This window comes from Oryx dammah, unplaced genomic scaffold (assembly GCF_014754425.2).
Source record: "Oryx dammah isolate SB20612 unplaced genomic scaffold, SCBI_Odam_1.1 HiC_scaffold_8, whole genome shotgun sequence".
Taxonomy (NCBI): Eukaryota; Metazoa; Chordata; class Mammalia; order Artiodactyla; family Bovidae; genus Oryx; species Oryx dammah.
Window position 1 is genome coordinate 43,595,876 of NW_024070192.1, and position 21,802 is coordinate 43,617,677.

General features: G+C 54.7%; 1 protein-coding gene across 1 annotated transcript in view; it reads left to right on the plus strand.

Annotated features, from left to right (window-relative positions):
• The window catches only part of RAB11FIP4 (RAB11 family interacting protein 4), a 73,328-nt gene that overhangs the window by 44,963 nt on the left and 6,563 nt on the right, over positions 1-21,802 (plus strand). The window contains exons 3-8 of the mRNA XM_040243988.1: positions 16,108-16,334; positions 18,050-18,244; positions 18,759-18,893; positions 19,391-19,426; positions 20,861-20,960; positions 21,221-21,324. Of these exons, the coding sequence (XP_040099922.1) occupies positions 16,108-16,334; positions 18,050-18,244; positions 18,759-18,893; positions 19,391-19,426; positions 20,861-20,960; positions 21,221-21,324 (797 nt within the window). The remainder of the gene's footprint in view (positions 1-16,107; positions 16,335-18,049; positions 18,245-18,758; positions 18,894-19,390; positions 19,427-20,860; positions 20,961-21,220; positions 21,325-21,802) is intronic.

Sequence of the window (21,802 nt, forward strand, 5' to 3'; positions counted from 1 at the left end):
TGAGGGTCCTCATTGACAAGGCAGGTCTGGCCAGTACGTTGTTGGGTGATTATCTGCGTGAGTTATTAGCAGAGAAGGAGCTCACAGTACGGGGGTGGGGTGGGGGGTGGTGGTGTGTGTGTGTGTAGCTCACAGTACAGGGGTGTGTGTGTGTGTACACACACATGCATGCATGGAGTTGTCACCTACCCTTCAATGAGTATACACACAACCAAGGAATGGCTGAGTCCCTTTCCCCTCTAATACCTACGCTATATTTTATAGATTCTAAGACCTACTTTTTTCCCCATGTTTTAACATCTCAAATTGCTTTGTGTCATACATTTGTTGGTGTGTTATAATTTGACAGTGCCATCTTTTAGCGTACTTGAAATAACGGTGTATCTTGAAATCAAAGGCATCTTGGATTTAATGAAACACGGAAACAAGGTAGCCTGTAGAGGACTTATCAGTGCCCAGTTTCTTGCAGGAAGGATGTAGAGCCACGTGGTAGTGGTGGGAGGATTTATGACGTCACATCCTGATGTGGTTCAAGGGAATGAGCTTGGAACTGGGCAGACCTGGACTCAGTTTCCAGCTTTATAGCTCAGAAGCCATGTGATCTTGGGGAAGCAGTGCAACCTCTCTGAGCCTTGGGTTCTTCCTCTACCAGCTGTGGGTCATGGCTCCACAGCCATCAGCATTGTATACTGTGGCTGACAGCGTGGCTTTCGCTGTTCCTCTCTTGCTGGGTACTGACCGTCTAAGGTCACACTGCTTCCTTCCGCCTGGGTTGAAAGAGAACATGAAGGCAGCAAGTGGGTCCTTGGCCTTCCCAAGGTAACAGAGGGCAGCTGGCCTTCATTGCCTGGCTTCTTGACTCCGAGTATAATCCTTGAACACATCTTTTCCTTCCTTCCCTCCTCCTCCTCCTCCCACTTTGCCCGAGTTTTCATTTTCACATGTGTTTCCCTTTAGCAATTTTCTTGCAAACCTCTCTCCTCTCCCTTTCTGTAAAATCTTCCCACATGTAGCCTTTTTGAAAAGCTCCCTGTGCCGGGAGAAGGGGGAGGCTATGCCCCGTTTCCAGGATGGCACAGGCCCCTGGCGCCTCAACAGACAGTGGTCAGTGGTCTAGTGTGCTGTAGTCCCTGCGACCCTCAGCTCAAGTCCAACTTCTGATGCCACCAGGCTGGCTTATTCCTGTTCCCATGGCCTGCGGAGCTCAGCCTGAGAGGCTGCGCCAATGCTAAATGACGGGCCCTGCCATCGCCAAGAGTATTTAACATTCCTGTACATTCCTTGCTGCGTTGAAAGCGGACCTTGTTCAAATCCTAGTCCCACGGTCTTGTCAAACTGCTTAACCTCTCTGAGCCCCGGTTTTCTCATCTGAACCGTGGCTGACGCACAGAAACGCTGGGTATCTGCCAGGCGCCTGATAGATGTCTTCTTTCTTGGTCTTCCTCAAATGTTTAAGACCACTTGTGTTTCTTCGGCTGGGTGCCAAGGGCTCAGAGTGCCAGCCAACAATGTCACTCTAAGTAAGTGCCCTGAAACAGATGGAGGAGTTCAGGGCAGGGAATAGGGCGGGTGAAGGCACAGGGAGCGGGATGTGATGGGTAGGCTGGCTGGGCTGCAGGGGAGGGAACGGGGTGACCAGTCAGTACTTGGCCCAGTACTTGGGGGTGAGATTAACAAGGCGAGGGCTGCTCACTAAGGGAGGAGCAGGTCTGAGGGAGCAGCAAGTCGAGATTGAGGACTCATGAGATGTCCAGCTGAAAATGGGCCACACTCAGTGAGAGATGCAGGCTGGAGAGAGACTGTCAGAGTGGGCTGTGGTCTTTTTTTTTTAATATCTATTGGCTGCACCGAGTCTTCGTTGCAGCACTCCAGATCTTTGATCTTAGTTACAGCATGCGAGCTCTCAGTATGTGCAACGTCTAATTCCCCAGTGAAGTGAAGTCACTCAGTCGTGTCCGACTCTTCATGACCCCATGGACTGTAGCCCACCAGGCTCCTCAGTCCCTGGACTTTTCCAGGCAAGAGTACTGCAGTGGATTGCCATTTCCTTCTCCAGGGGATCTTCCCAACCCAGGGATTGAACCCGGGTCTCCCGCATTGCAGGCAGACGCTTTACCTCTGAGCCACCAAGGAAGCCCCTTCTAGTTCCCCAACCAGGGATCCAACCTGGGACCCCTGCATTGGGAGCGCAGAGTCTTAGCCAGAAGCCCCCGGCTGTAGCCTTAGACCTTGTTTTCGTCAGCGGTCTCCTCTCTGGCCCTCTCGAGATCCTGATGAAAAGCCAGTGCCTGACTTCCTCCATTTTGTATAGTGTCGGGTTCGCAGCCCTACCCTGGATGAGATCTGAGGGTGGACCTCAGTTATTTGCGTGTACCAAGGGGTGTAATGCATTAAACCAGACATAAGAGACATGGAGATGTGGGTGGGGTGGAACTCTGCTCAGAAGGAGCACGTCTCAGCTGGTGCAGCTGCTCCTCGGGGCCCCGGGAGGCAATGCTCCTGGCTTAGGTTGCGGGGGACCAGTGGGTTAGGTGTGCTAAGGGTGGGACAGAAAACAAAAGCTGCCTGCTCAGTAACACTTTTCTCCTTAAAATGGTACGTAAAGGGGCAGGGAGGTGAATTAGAGGACCTAGCCTGGCGTGTGCCTCTTTACCCGATGCCCCAGGGAGGGTCACGGGCGGAGACAGGTCTTACTGTGGGGAGGGCGCCCTGAGATGGCTGGAGGGCTCAGGGAGCCCAGTTCAGGGCTGGGGGTGACGGGGGATGTGGCTGGGGGGAGGGGCTGCCATCCCAGATGCGGTGACTTTCTAACTGGGGGCTTGTTAAGGGACAGACACGTGTGACTCAGGGAGGAATTATGTTTCAGGCAAAAAAGAACAGCATGTGCCAGGACTTGGGGGGTGAAGCTGGACAGGAGCTTGGGGTATGAGGGCTGGCAGCGTCCTGTCCTGGGGCCGTGTACGCTGGTCTGAGGAGTCAGGACCTGGTTTTTCTGCGGCCAGTGGGAGGCCACAGGCTCTGTGAGGGGGACTGGAGGGACTTCTCTAGTCCTGGAGAAGTCCTCTCACCTCTGAGCCCCATGCTCAGTGGTTGGACCTGGCGCTCTCCCCTGTCCCCACTGTGGGGTGGAGGGGCCTGGGAGGGGGCCTGGCTCAGTCCACCCTGGCCAGCCGTGCGCTGATGGCCCTGGTACTAGGCTCACCCCTGGAACCTGAAGCTTGGGTAGCTGGACCTGGCAGAGGCCGTAGGACAAAAAGGAACCACTGGACTGAGGCTGCCGGGAGCTCGGTCCTCCTGGGGACTCTGGGCTGATGGAAGGTGCTGGAAGGGGGCCTCTGCGGGGTGGGGAGGAAGAGTCATCCTGTCATTGGCCAGATGATCCCACTGTCTGCCTCAGGTGCTCAATCACTAAGTCATGTCTGACTCTTTGCAACCCCATGGACTGTAGGCTCCTCTGTCCGTGGGATTTCCCAGGCAAGAATACTGGAGTGGGTTGCCATTTCCTTCTCCCCTGTCCGCTCCGGGAGGAAGGGTCAAAAGGAGCTTTGTCAGCTGTCGGTGAACCCTGGCAACTGCTTGGCCTTTCAAGGCCCAGGGTTTCTGTGGCAGAGAGGGAATGAGTAGAGCTGGGTAGGTACCCAGCCTGGCTTTAGACTGTCAGCCCTGCTTAGGTTGGATGGCATCACCAACTCAAAGAACATGAGTTGAGCAAATTTGAGCAAATTCTGGGAGACAGTGAAGGACAGGGGAGCCTGGCATGCTGTAGTCCCCGGCGCCGCGTAGAGTTGGACACAACTGAGCAACTGAAGGGCAGCAAGAGCTTAGGGATGTTCCCCCGGAAGGTCGTGTTATTACCTTGTCTGGGGGCGCCCTGCTGAGGGGAGTGCAGCTGGGCCCACCTGGTGGGCTCGGGGGTGGAGAGCTGGCCCCTGGCGTCCCTTCCCAGCACTCACTTTAAACTCCTCTTCTTAAGATGGGAACACAGGGAGCCCCCAAGACAAGCCCCACAGACTGTTGGCGGTGTGAGTAATTAAGCCCTCCCTGCAAACAGCCACATCTTTAAAAGCTATAATTTGTAGCCCAGAATAGCTGCCTGTTTTGAGAGCCAGGCTAGCCCTTGATGCGCAACCCTCCCCCCCCGCCGCCCCCCCGCAACGTGCAGCCTGAGAATTCACTTTTGACATTTGGCCTCCACCTCGCCCACGGTTTTCTTGAGGAGAGCTGTAGAGACAGTGGCTGGTGGGAACTGGGGCTTCCCGGTGGGCACTTGGGGACTCTCTTTTGAGAATTTAGAGGGGGCCGTGGAAGTTAGGGTTCTTGACTCAGGTTCCCATGGCTGCTCCTGTCTGTGTGATGGCCTAGAGGAAGAGTCACAACATCACTTGAGGGCAAAGTGGATTAAGTTCTCTGGAGTCATTATCTGAGAGGAGGAGATAGTATTTACTTGCAGGGATTTTAGGGGAAGGAAATGAGACCCACCTCCACAAAGCATGCAGCAGACAGTCTCACCTTCCCAGCCTTGCTTCCTCTCTGGTGTGGTTCCACCTGGCTTCTTGCAGACAGTTCTTGCATATGGATTCGGGGAGGTGGATGCCAGGGACTCAGCCAACAGGAAACACCTCCCCTGACCCGCAGCCTCTCCAGGCTGACGTGCCTGGAATTCTTGGGGCTGGCCGCTGGGTTTGGTTTCCAGATGTGGAAGCAATTTAAGTTCTGTTTTCATAATCCCCAACAGTTAGCCTCCAGAGTCCACGTTCTCACTTGAAAATCAAGACCTTTGGCTTGACTTCAGGGGCAGTAGGAAGGCCTGATGGCCTGCTTGAATTCTTTTTGTTCAGGAGGTGGGTTCACTAGGGTTCTCAGATCTGGGACCCTGGGCTTTGCTGGGACAATTTAAACCCCATCAAGAGCTTGTTTCCTGTGGGAGCAAGAGCTGACCCTAGACCACCTCCCTTGTGGGTTCTCCTTGGAGGTGGGTCACTTAGCCAAACTCAGCTGCAGTATCTGCCTGGCCTCTTGGTCACTGACCATCATTGACCTTAGACACCCAACCCTGGGGGGCAGTGGAGCCTCTGGTTCTGGCCATGGCAGGAGCAGGCTGGCATCACAGCTGAGCGGGGTGCCCACGTGTCCCAGGAGTGGCAAAGCGCCCTCCTTCCCAAACTGACCACAACAGAGGGAAGAAGTCTGCCCTGGATTTCAAGCAGCCAGAAATACTGTCTGGTGTAGAGAAACTGGTAATATCCTGCTCAATTGCTGGGCACTGCTGGCCACGGAGGTGGCCTGGCCCAGGGTTAGCGGCTCTGTGGTTCCAGGGCTAACTGCTGATCTCTTGTCAACCAGTCACTATTTAGAGGAAATAACTTTTACATTTATGTACTATGTGCAGTTTTATAAGGCACACAAAAATTGCTTTCACAAGTTTTAAATGCCTGTGGTTGAACTGCATACACACTTCTTTAAACTATTAAAAAAAAAATTAAACTATAATTCCTATGCTATTGAGAGAACACAGGAAATGGAAATAATTTATTTAGGATCCATATATAAATAGTGTTACAAAACATTATCCTGATAATTGTAGATTCACCATGCTTTCCGTATCTATAAAATAGTGTATTATCATTTTAAAAACATATTTATTTGGCTGCACTGGGCTAGTTGTGGCACTTGGGATCTTCGGTCTTCATTGTGGCACACCATATCTTTAGCTGCAGCATGTGGCGTTTAGTTCCCTGATCAGGGATCGAACCCCGCATTGGGAGCTCGAAGTCTAAGCCACTGGACCCCCAGGGAAGACCCAGTACAGTCTCTTTAGAAGCAGTAGGATCTCAAAATGATCATGGAAGAGAAGCCAAGAATTTCTCTAAGGAGAGACCCCTCCCTACCCCCCAGAAATCCTGTTTCTTGACAAGGTTCTGGAGGCCCAGCAGTTAGTTCTCTACAGAGGTTGCATTGAATTGACCTTAAAGGAATTTGCTCTTATTACCTGGATGAGAAGGTGGGTGGAAAAGGAGGAGGAAGGTGTACCAGCTTGCTAGGGCCACCGAGACAGTACCGCAGTACCACACTCGCACATCTGAAGTGTCTTTTTTCATGGTGCTGCTGGATTACAGGGTCCAGGATCCAGGTGTCCACAGGGTTGGCTTCTTCTGAGGCTTCTCTTCTTGGCTTGTCTTCTCCGTGTCTCTCTGTGTTTGTGTGCGCGTGCGTGTGCACGTGTGCGCGTGCTTCTTAATCTCCTTAAAAGGACACTGGTCATGTTAGATAAGGGCCACCCTTATGACCTCATTTTTTCATTTTATTACCTCTTTAAGGACCTTGTTTCCAAATGCAGTTACATTCTAAAAGACTGTTGGTTGGGAGGGGTAGGGAGTCTGCCCAGAACAGAGAGTTTCTCCGAACCGTCCTCCAGGGGGGAGGTAAGCAGAGCCTCCATCCAGAGAGAGCCTGAGTGGAGAGTGGGCAGCTCTGCCTTCAGGCAAAGGCCCACTGTCGATGAGGGGCCCTTCCTTCTTATAGCCTGAGCCACCCTCGCCTCTGCATCTGGTCATCTGTAACCCAGACTGCTCGCCCTTCAGCTCTTATCCTCAAGGACTGGTGTTATCTGAGGAGGTTGTGCTGGTCCTCCAAGCTCCCTCTTTCTGCCAGCCCTACCTTTTGTTGCTGTCTAGTCGCTGAGTCATGTCCTGCTCTGTTGTGACCCCATGGAGCCCGCCAGGCTCCTCTGTCCGTGCAGTTCTCCAGGCAAGAATGCTGGAGTGGGTTGCCGTTCTCTTCTCCAGGGGTCAAACCCAGGTTGCCTGCATTGCAGGCCAATTCTTTACCGTCTGAGCCACCAGGGAGACTCAAAATGAAGCAAGCCATTATCAAAACGAAGGGTATTTCTCCTTCATAACTAGATACAATTAACATATCTAGTGGAATCAAGTATCATTCTAATATCACCCAACATCTATTGATAGTCCATATTCCAGCTTCCTGTCTGTCGCCAAAAGATCCTTTACATATCGGTGGTGGTGTTGCTTGCTTGCTTGTTTTAACCAGAATTTAATCAAAGGTAATGTTCGGTGTGTATGTCTCTTGGTTAATCAAAACCAGTAGTTCTCCCAGTGTGGTTCACATCCAGCATCTCCTGACAAGTGGTGAGAAATGCACTTAAAAAAAAATCTCTTTGAACCTATCAAAATGCACATTTTTAGACCTCACCCCAGACCGACTGAATCAGAAACTGATTCAATCTGAGTTTCAACCATCCGCCCCACCCTCCACATGACTCTGCTGCACACTGAAGTCTGAGAACCACTGGTTTAGAAAAATCCCTCTCCCTCTTTATGATATTCTTTCTTGGAAAAGGCCAGGCCAGTTGTCTTGTAGAAGATGCTCTGGCTATCTTCCCCTGGTGATGTGTAACTTTTTCCTCTGTTTGCTGCTTTCCCATTCAGTAGAGGTTAGGTGTTGAGTCTTGCTTAGAACTCAGTGTTTTGTGAAGGCCGTATGGTAGGCGATGCTGTGCCCTTCACACTGTAACACACCTGGAGGCCAGTGTGTGGTGGTTCCCCATTAGTGTGCTAGGTTTGATCACTGCGTTAAAATGACAGCCTGTTTTCTCTGTAGTAGGGGTGCTGGGGTGCAGCGGGGACTTCAGCAATCTGTAGAGTGATTCCTTGATACTGTGCGAGTGTCCAGCTCTTCATCAGCCTTTGGTCTCATGGTTTTATTCTGCAGCTGTTGGGTGTAATGTTCTGTTTGTGTCAGGGCAGACTTGTGTTCACATCTTCCGTCTCCCTTGAAATTCCCTTGTTTGCGTGCTCTATCATTTACTGAGAGAGAGGAGCTAAAATCTCCAGCTTGTTCTAAGGTTTGCTTTGTATTTTGTGGCATTGCTTGTTTGCTCAAGCCCCACAGCTTGTGGGGTCTTAATTTTCCGACCAGGATTGAACCCTGGGCCTGGCAGTGAAAGCACTGACTCCTAACCACTGGACCGCCAGAGAATCCTTGTGGGCCTTGTGTATTTTGAACCGATGTTTTTAGATGCATAAATACTTAGGAGTGTTACATCTTGTTAATGTCCTCTGTCTCTTGCCTTAAAGTGTGTTTTGGTATTAATAGAGCCCCTTCAACTTTTGCTTGGGGTTCGTGTGGTCTATTTTCTACCCATCTGTGTCCTTACATTTAAATTGTGTCTCTCGTAGATGCCATGAAGTTGTGTTTTTAATCTAATCTGACAGTATTTGTCTTTTAAAAACTTTTTCCTTTTGGCTGCGGTGGGTCTCTGTTGCTGCTCGGGCTTTTCCCCAGCTGTGGAGCACAGGGGCTACTCTCCAGCTGCAGTGTGCAGGCTTCTCATTGCAGTGACCTCTGGTTGCAGAGCACAGGCTTAGTAATTGGGGCGCACGGCCTTAGTTGCTCTGAGACATGGGAGATCTTCCCGGACCAGGGATTGAACCCGTGTCTCCTCCATTGGCAGGCGGATTCTTCACTACTGAGCCACCAGGGACACCCCAGTATTTGTCTTTCAACAGGATAGTTGGTTCCATGTTATTTAATAAATTACTGATATGGTTGAACTCTTTATATCTGATTTCTCTTTTCCTCCCATTTTCCTGAATCCTTTCAAGATGACCTATGTGTTTCCCTATTCCATTTTTTTCATTAGATTTTTAGCAGCAAATTTTTCTTTTTCTTTTTTAACAGATACATTTTGACATGCTCAAATGTGTTCTTGGAACGGAAGTGGGGATAGAGGGCTCAGAATGTCTCCTGCATGGGGAGATGGTGAGGGGTGTTTCCAGGGGGGCCCAGGGTCTGACTCCTTGCCCAAAGAGCCAGATCTCACTGGCCCTTCCCATAGCCCAGGACTCAAGTGCCGCTTATGCTCACGGGTTGTCCCTCCACGGGCACCCAGAGCCCAGGTGCCAGCTGAGCCCTGCACTCTGCTGTGAGCTCAGGCAGCCACCTCTCCTTGTTGGCAGCCTCCTGGGAAATCGTCCTTATCCGAGGGGTGAAGGGTGAACTTGGACCTGGGGAGCTGGTTAGAAGATCTGAATGGACAGACTGGTCTCCAGCTCTCCTGCCAGCACAGCGAGGTCCCGCAGCCTTTGGGGCAGACAGGACACGTGGGTCAGCTGGACGAAACAGGCCTGGCCAGTGCCTGGGCGGTCACTGCCAGGATCTGCCTCAGACACCCTGCCCGCCACTAGCCTTTAATACTTCCAGACCCTCTGCTCTGCTGCCCTTCAGGGAATTCACCCACCTCTCGTCTCAGTTTGGCTGCCAGAGGGACCATCGGGCATCCTGGGAGCTCTGTCATGCCCCCAACCCCTTCCAGTGCACTCGTGGGACACTGCTTTATCAACAGCGTGTGTTGGAGGGAGGGTGGAGAGATCAGGCCGAGACACAGCTCAAGAGTTGAAATTAAAACACCGAGTAAAAGGCAGTGTGGGCTTCCACAGCGCTTCCATTGTGTGCAATAGCAGGCCGCCTCATCTGACCATCTTGGCTTTCTGTAAATGCGAGTTCTTGAGAAACTTGAGCATGGCTTTCTCTTCCGTTCGTTACCAGCCTGAGACTCCACAGCTGATGGGGGCCAGATCCAGGACTGAGCCAAGTCTGCCTGAGAGCCTCAGTGCCCACATCTGCAAAACGGTCTGGTTTAATACCTCCCTCCAGGGGGTGATGTGAGAAGCTAACCTTCTTAGTATTTTTCACTTGAGACTAATAAAAAGCTCCCGAGGAAACCCAGTTGTCACTATGGTCCTGCTTCTAGGAGCTGCAGATCCACTTTAAGGGTGGAAGTAGTCTGGCAGGTGGGGCTTCCCATGTAGCTCAGTGGTAAAGAGTCCACCTGCAATGCAGGAGATGCCGGTTTGATCCGTGGGTTGGGAAGAGCCCCTGGAGAAGGAAATGGCAAGCCACTCCAGTATTCTTGCCCGGAAAACCACATGGACAGAGGAGCCTGGTGGGCTACAGTCCATGGGGTCACAAAGAATCGGTCACAACTTAGCGATTAAACGAGTGTGGCAGGTGGGGCGTCTACTCTGAGATCCACTCCCAGAGGCTCCCGGGGGGGAGGCCAGTTGACAGTGATCTTGAGCTGCTGGTGGCACCCTCCGTAAAGTGAGGGTTCAGGAGGTGGACCCCGGACCCCTGGCTGGGAGGAGACAGCTTGAAAGCTGCTTTGGCCACCTCACCGGCCCCTCCCTGGGAGGGGGGTTAACTAGAGGAGACTCTGCTCTAGCCCAGGGGCTGGAAACATGGAGTCTCTCTGTCTGCCTAATGTAGCCTCCCCATCCGAGCACAAAGCTTGAGCTCCAGAGCTTTGATCTCACAGTATGAGATCAGTCCTCAGGGACGGCTGAGATAGGTGGTAACCTGTAACAGTTCGGTGACCGGGAGCTCCCACTTTTGTCTTTGGCTCTGATGGGGATGAGTTGAGGCCTTGTATGTGAGTCAGGGTTGTTTTTGTTCAGAAGGCAAGGCTAAGGCACCAGCCTCTCTGTGTGGACACTTTAAATCCCCCTTATTCCCACCCTCGCCCCTTGGCTGGCACCTAGGCACCCCCTCTTTTTTTTTTTTCCGTCTTTTTGATTAGGCACCCCCTCTTGATAAACCAGAATGTTCCATCAGCTACTGATGAGCACCAGCTGCCTGCAGAGCCAGGCCTGGCTTCAGGGCAGGAGTTGTAGCCACAAACAGGGGTCGGGGACCACCTGCATCACTGCTAATGGTGGCTGCCAGCATCTCTGCGTGATGAGAGCTGCTGAGCCACAGTGGCGAGGAGGGGACCCCCACCCAGGTGACCCCGTCCCTCTCCCATGCACGTGGGGTGCTGACACCAACAAGTTAGCTCCTTAACCTGAATTTTCTGCCACCTGCAGGAAAGACCCAGAGAGACCCAGACCCGGCCTGTCACTGTTCCTGGGCACTTGGCTGGCTGGGAGGGTGAGGAGGGATTTGGTCCCCTGCCCAGTCCCCCAAGCCCACTTCAGCCTCACCCAGACAGCAGGCTGGCCTCTCCCCTACACTGTGCTTGGTTTGAGTCCATCTCTCCCCCCATACCTTCCCTGCAGGGATTCCACGTGTGCCCACTGGTGCCTGGCAGCAGGGGAAGCTGGGATGTGCCCACCCAAGCTATTTTTACCCGGCCCTATCCCCACAGAGCTGTTTTCTGGCTGTGAGTTGCTGCCTGGGGAGCAGAGCCATTGCCAGGGCTGGGGGTGGACAGCTGGAGCTGCGAGCCTCGCGGACTCCCTTGCCCAGGCAGCATCTCACCCTCACACTTATTAAAGGGTATGATTAGTGTGCAGAGAGATCTTCCAAGACAGTGGGCAGAAGGTGACCTGGTGGGAGAAAAGAGGCACCTGTTTGGAGAGCAGTCTTGGTACTTGGGAAAGTCTGGCTCCCAGAAGCTGGACCCAGCCTGCCTTTTTTTTTTTTTTTTTTAAACCCAGCTAACACTGTAGTTTGACGTCGGCTTAAAATAGGTACCAACTCGTTTAACCCTAAGTGTTAGCCCCATTCCCTGGGCGGGGAGACCGAGAGGCTGAATAGCCGAGAGCACAGAGCTGCTCAGTAGCAGGGCCGGGATCTGAGCTGGCCAGTCTGGTTTCCATTTGCTCCTCACACGGCTCTGCCCCCCTTTGCTGTGTTTCCGGCACCTGTGAGGTGCAAGGCATTGTTCTAGATTCTTCACAGTAGTCTTGCCAGGTAGGTGTGTCCACCCCTGTCTTTAGATGAAGCTCAGAGATTGAACAGCTGGGTCACAGCCACCAGCGGCCGCGCTGGGGTCGGCACTCGGGGCTCTCGTGCAGGGCTCCTCCCAGCCAGACGTCCGCACCTCCGTTTGGGCGCATTGTCAATCCCCCGCGCCGTGCTCTCTATAACGCTGACGGTGGGGGTTCAGGTGTAGAAGTCCTCATGTTCATCCCCTTAGGGTCTTCCCCCTTCCTGGGGAATGTGGAAATGGGGTCACCTGGAGTCTTTTGGCTGCTAGGAAAATGGGCTGGGATGCTACAGTTGTATTCAACTCTTTACGACCCTATGGACAGTAGCCCACCAGGCTCCTCTGTCCATGGGATTCTCAAGGCAAGAGTACTAGAGTGGGTTGCTATTTCCTTCTCCAGAGGATCTTCCGAAGCCAGGAATGGAACCCAAATCTCCTGCACTGGCAGGCGGATTTTTTACCACTGAACCACCTGGGAAGCCCCTTGGGCTGGGATGGGGAGGGCCAAAGAAAGTCATCCATTTGGGGCCCTCCACACCCGCTCAGAGCATTGTTGGCCACTCCAAGGCTTGGAAGGGCCCCACCAGTCCTGATGCTTGGCCTTCTCATCAGCCATTGAATTCAGCTCATGCTAGCTTCCTACAGAGGAAGAGGTGACTTGGGGCCTGTTGGTGGGTGAAGGCTGCTCCTGAGATTGGAGAGAGGGGGTCACCGTGGGCAAAACTGCGTGCCTCTGGGCTCCCACTTCCAGCTGAGGCCAGCAGCATCCCGCCCCAGCCCAGAACAGGGGCGAGGGGAGCAGATGGCTGGTGCTGCAGACATGCCCCACCAGAGCAGCTGGCTGGGACCTGTTTGCTCAGCCTTGGACCTCAGAACTCTCCAGAAACCCTAGTCCCTTAAGGATGGCATACCTCCTGGCCTCTGGTCTGTCCTAGATTTGGCTGACTAGCCGGGGACCCACGGGCTGTAGGGACAGCCCAGCTCCTGCAACACACAGCCCCTAAGAGGGGGCAGAAATTGTGTTGAGTGGCTCATGTAATTGACTGAAAGCTGTACTAAGTGAAAAACAGAATGGCTGTGAGCGTGTCAGTTGTTTACCCTCATGATCACGTATCTGACCGGGCGCCAAGGCCCCTCAGTATCAGGAGAGCATCAGACCACACATTGTTAGCCTGAAAAAAGAGCAAAATTCAGACTTCAGAGTCCGTGTGTCTACTGAGCGAGCGTCACTTTCACACCATTGTGAAGTCAAAAAATCATAGTTTGAGCCATCGTAAGTCAGGGACTGTCTGCTCTAGAAATGGTTTCAAAGCTACAATTAAAATTTCCAGTTGCCTTGAGCAACAGTTGTGGGTTGAACAAAGAGGTGTTGCCATAGGGAGAGCAGCTGTTTTGTAAAAGAAAAGGCTGGTGTGTTGAGAGGGTGTGCACATGTGTGTGTAGTGGGGGCTGCGGGGTTGAGGGTCCCGGACATGGTGTGTCCGGAGCCTGGCTCCAGGTCTCAGTGGAGGCGTCTGTGGCCCGGTCGTTCCAGGCAGCCCCTCCCGCTCCGATCTCCCGTGTGTGTCGATGAACGAGAGGAATCTTCATCCTAACCTCCTTTTCTCCCCGGAGCTCTCCCAGGGCTGTTGAGAGACAAACGGTGTGTGCGTGTGAGACAAGGTGCTTTGTCAGTGGTGAAGGGCCCAGCAGCTGTGGACCCTGCTCAATCAAAGAGTAAAAAGTATGCCCAGGAAGTGGGGGTCAAGTTGGGGAGGGGCCCCCATGGGGTGTCTGACCCCTCTGCTGCCCCTGCTCCTCCTGTGGCTGAGACAGCCCACTCCAGGCCACTCTTTCCCCACTGGGCAGGGCCTTGGGCCAGGTGCCAGGAGTGTGGGCATGTCTCCTTGGGACCTCAGGTGAGAAGGGCCGTCGGTCCCCACCTGCATCCCGTGAGTTGGGTGTCGGGACAGAGTGCCTGGCTGAAACTCAGCCTCCAGTGAGGCAAACATGCGTTAGCCAGAGACCAAGCCAGATGCTTGCACACAGACACTGGTCTCCACGAGGCCGCCTGCCTGCCTTCTGGAGGCCGGCTGGGTGGCAGCCTCCTGGGGCTGCCTGCTGACACGGTTCCAGGGGAAAGGCGTGGCCGTGGCTGACTCACAGTCTGACCCCAGCACTCCCACTGATGCCCACGTGGCCCCAGGCCAGACAGCGGTGGAAGGAGACCCAGCCTTCGGGGCCGTGAAGACGGGGAGGAACACCCACTTGCAGAGTGACCAGGCCCCATCTCGTGAGCCACGGAGCCGGGACTCCCAGCCAGCGCTGCCGTGTCTGGGAGGGTGAAAGCCCGCGGGTGGGTGAACAGAGCACACACCTTACTCCTCCGTAGCCCAGCTTTCCCTGGAGGACCCCTCCGGTGGCCTTGCACCATCCTGGAGATGCCCTGCTGGGGGCGGGTAGGGGGTGGCATGTGGACGTCGCAGCATTAGGCGGAGCATCGGGCTTCACAGTTAGTTACACGCCCCTGCCATGTGTCTCTCTTCATGATCACCGTGGGGCCTGAAAATCCATGAAGCTTGGGTTGCATCAGGGATAAATAGAACCAGGCAAGCGGTGGTCAGAGGCAGGTGGGGGTCCCTTGCCCACCGGCCAGGGGACTTCTGACAGGTTACTCTCTGAGCCTTGACTTCCTCGTTAGTAAAATGGGCATGGGAATCTGTGTCTCAAAGGGTCATAAAGCCCAAATGAGATTATACATGAACTCTCAACTCGGTGTCCAGAACTGATGGGTGGTCGGTCTGTGAATGTTGGGCTTTCTTTGTTCCTACGGGAACACAGCTCCAGGCTTGCTGACAGGAGCTTGCATAGGACATAAGATCTGATCAGGCTTGGAGTGCTGTGGGGTTGGATTATGACATAGAGTCAGACACAGTTTAGTGACTAAACAAGAAAGGTGGAAAGGGCCACATGAACACTAGGGGTGAGTTTAATTAACACAGCCCCTCGGCCTCCACAGTTAGGGGTGGCTGGCTGCCTGATGCTGGCTTTATTGGTCCATCTGGTGCTCAGCCCGAGTCACGGCACAGGCAGGAGCCAGGCTCATTAATCACCATCTATTCTTAGCCCCAGCATGTCTTGGTGGGGACAGACCCCCAGGAGGGGCTGCCTGCTTACCAGCGGACACAGCCACACTGCTTGCTCACCACCTTCCTTGGATGTCTCTGATCCTGTTGTCTGAGATGCCCCAAGGCTTTTCACAGCCCTGTTACTGTTAACCTTCCTATTGTCCTGGGGCTGGAGGAAGCACCTCTAACCGGGGCTCTGCCAACCCTAGCTGAGAAGCAGGCTGAAGAATTTGGGGGGTAGTTGACATCTCAGCTGGGAGCAGGTGGAGGCATCCTTAGGGGCAAAGGATCCTTAGGGGTTCCTACCTCCTTGGGGGCAAAGCAGCCTTGAAAAATGACTTGCAGAAAGCTGCCTCTCAGACTAGGGTAAATGCTGAATAAACCCCAGAGATCGTCTCAGACGGTTTTGGCAAAAGGTTTGGGCAGATCTTTATGGTGTGCTGGCATTGTGCCAGGCAGTGTGTGAGGACCCTGGGGACCAGCCCAAAGCTCAGACTTGAGAGACCTAGAATTCTTGCTCCCCAGGGTGGCTGTGGTTGGATAGCATCACCGATTCAATGAACGTGCACTTGGGTGAACGCTAGGAGATGGTGAGGGCCAGAGAGAGGCCTGGCATGCCGCAGTCCATGGGGTCCCAAAGAATCAGACACAACTTAGCCCTGAACAGCAACAGCAGTAAGGTTGCTGTGGCCGGGCCAGGACAGACTTGTGGCCAGGGGTTATCCATCGAGGTCCTGCTGGGAACAGGGATCCATAGGATTCCGCTGCCATTCTCAGCTTACAGAGAGGCCGGAACTGGAATTCAGAGACAATGTTTGACACGCCCAGAATCAAGGCGTTGGGGGACAGAGGGGGGCCGACCCTCATGCTCTGCTGATGTCCCTGTAGCATGTTGCATCAAACTCTGCTAGGTCATTGTCATTTTCACTGGGGCTGTGCCCTTATAATATAACCCTAAGAAGCCTTCTCTGAGCACCTGGCTGCCTGTCCAGACTTTAGCATGGAGACCCTGCCAAGCAGGGTCTGGACCATGCAGCTGGCCTGGCTGTGGCCCTTCTCCACGGACAGCGGTCCCAGAGGTTCCCACCCCTCCCTGGGCTTGCTTAAGAGGCCCCCAAGACAGATCACGTGCCAGGGTCTCATACACGAGGTCTTAGGGTCTGTGGCTCCCTGGCACCACCTGCCAGTCCCCTCCTGGCGTCCCTGTGGTCTGAGGAGCAGTGCTGAGCCCCAGAAGCCAGGCTCACTCATGCTGTCCCCTTCTGTCTTCCCCAGGGCAGCGAGGTGCCAGACCCCACCTTCGCTGATGGCGAGCTCCTGCCCACAGAGCCAGCCTTCTTTCCCGAGGATGAGGATGAGGCCATGACGCTGGCCCCGCCCGAGGGCCCCCAGGAGTCGGACATGGAGGGCCCCATGGAGAGCACGCGGAGCCTGGAGGGGCCGGTCGGAATTCCCGCCGAGAAGGATGCAGGTCTAGGAGGCCTGTTCCTGCCCGAGGACAAGTGAGTTAAGACTGCCTGGAGCTTCAGGCATCAGGAGAAGGTGATGAGCATATGATGATCAGCCCAGAGATTTGGAAAAGGAAGCAAGGGCTTCCAGTATCTGGTGACCAAACAAAATTGTCAGCTCTTCATCATTTGCACCTTTCAAGGAAAAGGCAGTTTCCTATGTTTCAGCCTAATGTATGTTCTCAGTCCAGGCATTCTCAAACCCCTGTGGCTCTAGAAGTCACAGTCTTCGAGGGAGGACGTGCCTTTGGAGTGTTCATCTGTGTTGCGTCCTGGGAGCGGTCCATGCACTGTGCTTGTAACCACAGCCCCTGGACAGCCGGGCTTGGGGACTGCAGACCCTTTGACCTATTGGCTAATCATTTGCTACCCGATCATTCCTGTTGTTTTCTGGGACCAGTCGCCGGGAGGCAGCCAGCAGTGGGTGCCAAGAGTTTTAGTAAAATTTATACAAGAACAAAGTGAGGAATATGACGAATGCAGCCCCAGGCGCTAAGGAACCAGAGGACGGATAAATAAGTAAATAAATAGGATGGGGGTACCAAAAGCCTTGATCTTTATCACCCTGTCATTAAGGCTGGGATGCCTGGATCACTGTTTCCCAGTTTTGAGTGCGGAGTCTTAGAGGGTGGAGAGATCCTAGTTAATGAGCAGCTACTGCCCAGTGACTCAAGGGAAAGTCTGTTCTGCGAGGTGATGTGCTAGCTGTACTTCTTTGTTCTTAGGTTGCAGAGCAGGTGCAGCCAGCCCCTGACGCCGCCCCAGGCCACCCTGGGTCACCCGTGAGAGGCCCAGGGTCTCTGACCCGTGATCTGTGGCGTCAGGCTTCTTTGGACAAGAATTCCTCCCTATAAACATAGGAGACGCATCCTGCCTAGTAACTCGTTGTTTATTTTAAAACCTCATTCATTGTTGAAACATAAGCACTTACACAGCTTGAAAAGGGGGGGAAAAGTGAGAATGAAGGGCAGGTAACTCACTTTACTGATGGCGCCACTCTCCACACCCCAAACCCGATTGCCATTTAAATATTTTCATTTCCTGCTTTTCCTTCTGTGTAGACCTGTCGCATGCTTAAACTTAGGCCTAAAATTTTACATCTTTTGTTTCATTGTTTTAATTTTGTGTGTGTGTGGTCAGTCATGCCCGACTCTTTTCCGCCTCATGGACTGTAACCATGTCAGGCTTCTCTGTCCATGGAATTTTCCAGGCAAGAATACTGGAGCGGGTTGCAGGTGGATTCTTTACCACTTAGTGCTACCTGGGAAAACTTTTAAAAAATGTTTTTAAGTTTAGCTTTTAGTTTTAATTTTTTTTAATTAAAAAAAGCTTTGAGTTTTTATTTTTCCACTTTATTGCCAATGTTTTTTTTGCAAACCTTTCCACAACAGTTTGAGAGTCCACAGTTTATGTGATCATTTCATTTACTGATACATGCTATCATTTAATAGCCATTTCAGTGTCGCTTCAATAAGCCATTGAGCTGTAAGCAGTGTTTTGCTGCCCTGTGGAAACGTCGATTTGAACATCTCTGGAGCAGAAACTTTTTCTGTGATGAGATGTTTCCCTTAGGATACGATCCCCAGAGTGTACTTAACCGGGGCAGGAAGGACAGGCTTCATCATCAGGGTCCTGGTGTCCTGGCCTGTCTGTCCCCCACGGGCTGTGGCGCCCCCCCGGTTTGCAGCTGGCCCTTGTCCTGCACTCAGGTCCCTGGGCCACCCTCCGTCCATGACCACATCAGACCTCTCCACGCACTCCACCACCTCGCTCATCAGCAACGAGGAGCAGTTTGAGGACTACGGGGAGGCGGATGACGTGGACTGTGCCCCCAGCAGCCCCTGCCCAGACGACGAGACCAGGACCAACGTCTACTCGGACCTGGGGTCGTCAGTGTCCTCCAGGTGGCCCTTCAGTCTACAGCGGCCTTTGGGATCCAGGAAAAGTGGCAGAACCAATCCTGCCTCATCCTGGGGGGTTTCAGTAGTCAGAGCTGTGAACTAACTGGGCTCTGCTCCTGTAGATGGGCAGGAACTGCCTTTGAATCCTGCAGGGGGCTGGGGGTTGGGGGTCTGGAATTCCTCCTTCCTTCTATCTTGGGGAAGAAACCAAATTAACCAGCCTGAGGGGCTGCAGACGCCAAGTGGCATGTTGATACCTTCCCACGCAGCTGAGTCATTGCTTACTCTGACATTAACTGTCAGTTTCCTCCTCTGTGAAATGGGTACAACTCATTGGCTTCCTGTCTTTGAGAGCACTGGAAGAGGGAGCTCTACTGTTGTAGTTCCACTCCCCACCCCCAAACACACACACACAAGGCTCACAGGTTTCAGAGAACCTAGTAATAAGCTCGGCGGGATGGGGCACCGAACTGGACAGCGGTTCCGAAGGTGAACCTTTTTCCTTCTTACGACCCAGCGCGGGGCAGACTCCGCGAAAGATGCGGCACGCGTACAACAGCGAGCTCCTGGATGTTTACTGCTCCCGGTGCTGCAAGAAAATCAGCCTGCTCAACGACCTGGAGGCCCGGCTCAAGAGCCTGAAGGCCAACAGGTGCGGCCCCAGAGACTGGCGTGCGGGTCGGCGTTGGGGGGGCCGGGGAAGAAGCATCGGGGCGGGGGCCCCTCTCTCTCCTGGTCGGTGACTGGGGCCCCCCACTCTCTCCTGGCAGTGATTGGGGGCCCCCACTCTCTCCTGGTCAGTGACTGGGGCCTCCCACTCTCTCCTGGTCAGTGACTGGGGCCCCCCACTCTCTCCTGGGCAGTGATTGGGGGTCCCCACCCTCTCCTGGTTGGTGACTGGGGCCCCCCACTCTCTCCTGGCAGTGATTGGGGGTCCCCAGCCTCTCCTGGTCAGTGACTAGGGGCCCCATTCTCTCCTGGCAGGTGATCGGGGGCAGTTCTGAGGGCTAAGCTGATGTGTAAATTCCTTTCAGTGGGCAGAAAAAAACCTTGCCTGCATTTGCCTGTGCTGTGGCCAGGGCAGAGGAAGCAGTGGGCTAGAGGCCCCTCTGTTCAATAGCCTTCTCTCTCTCTCTGTCTCTCTTGTAGCCCCAATCGAAAGATCTCCAGCACGGCCTTTGGACGGTAAGGCCCCCCACCTCAGGGTGTGTATGTGTGTGTTTGTCACTCAGTTGTGTCCAACTCTTGTGACCCCATGGACTGTAGCCCACCAGGCTCCTCTGTCCATGGGATTCTCCATGCAAGAATGGTAGAATGGGTTGCCACGCCTTCCCCCGGGGCATCTTCTCGGCCCAGGAATCGAACCCGGGTCTCCTGCATTTCAGGCAGATTCTTTACCATCTGAGCAGGGTAGCTCGGGTTGAATGCCGTCCTCTTGCACTACACTCCTGCTGCCAGGGTGGCCAACTCTGTGCCAGCAACTCAGACCCAGCCAGTGCCCTGCGTGTGGCTGAATGCACAGAGGGGATGAGGCGTCCCAGGGCAAGGCAGGCAGCGGACGATCCGCTTCCAGGAAAGAAGGGCTGGGCTCCTCCCCGGCTATCTGGTGTCCCTCCCGGCAGGGTTCAGCCTCTCTGAACCCGCAGCTGCCCCTGCCTCTGGCAGGCACCCCAGGGGTGCCCTGAGAGACACAGTCTGCCCCACACTCCACGTGCTTCCCTGTGCTCTGGGGCCGGCGGCTCTACCAGCAGAGGCCCTGGGCTTCCCGCTGGCAGATGGGGCGTTTGGGTCTCCCCTGGAGCTGGTCCCTCTGCTCCTGGCCCACCCGGTCCCACACCAGCTCTCCTGCAGACTTGCCCAGGTCCGCACCCCGGGCCCTGGGAGCTGCAGCAGGGTCCAGGTGCTGGGGTGAGGTGACCTCTTGGCTGAGACCCCGGCTGCTGCCTGGCACGGAGTGGGAGGTGGGGGCCGCTGGGGAACAGCAGGGGATTTTGCCCCAGGTAAGGGGTCACCTGGACAGCCGTGGCCCCCTTTCAGTCCCACCCACTAGCCCACGGTCGTGCACATCCTGGATGGGTTTCTGTCCCCTACCCACGCCTGGGTCCCCAGTGACATAGCAGGAGGCAGCTTGGTTAGGGGGCTGGGTGGTCTCGGGGGGCCCAGGCCATCTTCCCGGATTGTGGTGCCCAGCCGCCTCATTGGGGTGGTTCCCAGGTGGAAGGGGGTCAGGAGGTGGGGCTGGGGGAGGGTGCCTCCACTAGCTGGGTCCCATGTCACCTCTTAGCTGGACCCCCAGTGAGCACAGGGAGCAGGAGGAAAGTCCCTGATGGACTGACCACGTCTGCCGGGGCTCAGGAGGGCCATTGCAGCTTGTCTGCTATTCTCTGGGCAAAGCGATCTCTTGAGGTCAGGGGTCAGGCCACTCTGCTCCCCTGACTGAGGGAGGGCAGCCTCCTCAGAGGGCGTTCCTGGTACTCTCCCAGCGGTCTGGGGTGCTCCCCCAGCCCATAGGCTGAGTCTGAACCCCAGTCTCCCCAAGGCCCCTGCAGCGGGACAGGCCTCCCCCTCCCCACCAGGCAGCTCATGCACAGACATGCATTTCCCCCCTACCGCCCCCAGGCAGCTCATGCACAGCAGCAACTTTAGCAGCAGCAACGGCAGCACCGAGGACCTGTTCCGGGACAGCATCGACTCCTGTGACAACGATATCACGGAGAAGGTGCGCCAGGGCGGGCGTGGGCAGACTCGCCGCACGTGCCCCCGGGGGTGGGGGTGGGGTGCTCCGAGCTACTGCCTGGGGCCGTGGAAGACCCAGGAGTTGGGGGTAGGCAGCCCCGACCACCTGGACACATCCATCCCATCCCCACCCCAACATGACTCCTCTTCACACACCAGTGGGGGTCCTGGCCTCCATCCCACCATGGTTAGGTTCTCTGTCCCGTGGACTCGAAGGCTTTCTCCACCACCCCCTTATGGTAGGTGAGCTTCCTGGAAAAAAAGGTGACAGAGCTGGAGAACGACAGCCTCACCAACGGGGACCTGAAGAGCAAGCTGAAGCAGGAGAACACACAGCTGGTGCACAGGTCAGGCCGGCCTCGGCTGCGACGGCCCCGGGGGAGGTCGGGGCGGGGGTGACCTGCATGTCCTTCTAGCTCAGCGGGCCTGTGACCTGTCGGCACCTTGCGGTGGGCCCTGCCCGTGTTGGGCGCCCAGGGGGACAGGTCTGTGGGGGACAGGAAGACAGAGCTTGGCCTCGGCCCTCCAGGTCTGCAGCCCCAGCTCGGGTCAAAGGTGGAAGTTGAGACCCATTTCCTGTCTCTGTCCTGCAACAATGAGAGCCTGGCTCTGTTCCAGGGGACAACAAGCTTTACGGAGGGAGAGGCTGGTGGGAGTCGGGCTCACACCTGCCCCCTGTGGGAGGGGTCCAGGCATTGCTGTGCCCTCCCCCCGACAGGCCCACTGAACACAACTTGATGAGGTGGTGCGTGAAGAGTATAAGCCTCCTGAAACTTGGTAAACTGATCCCCACCCAGGGTCTGGTCTGCAATCTTAGAGGACTCA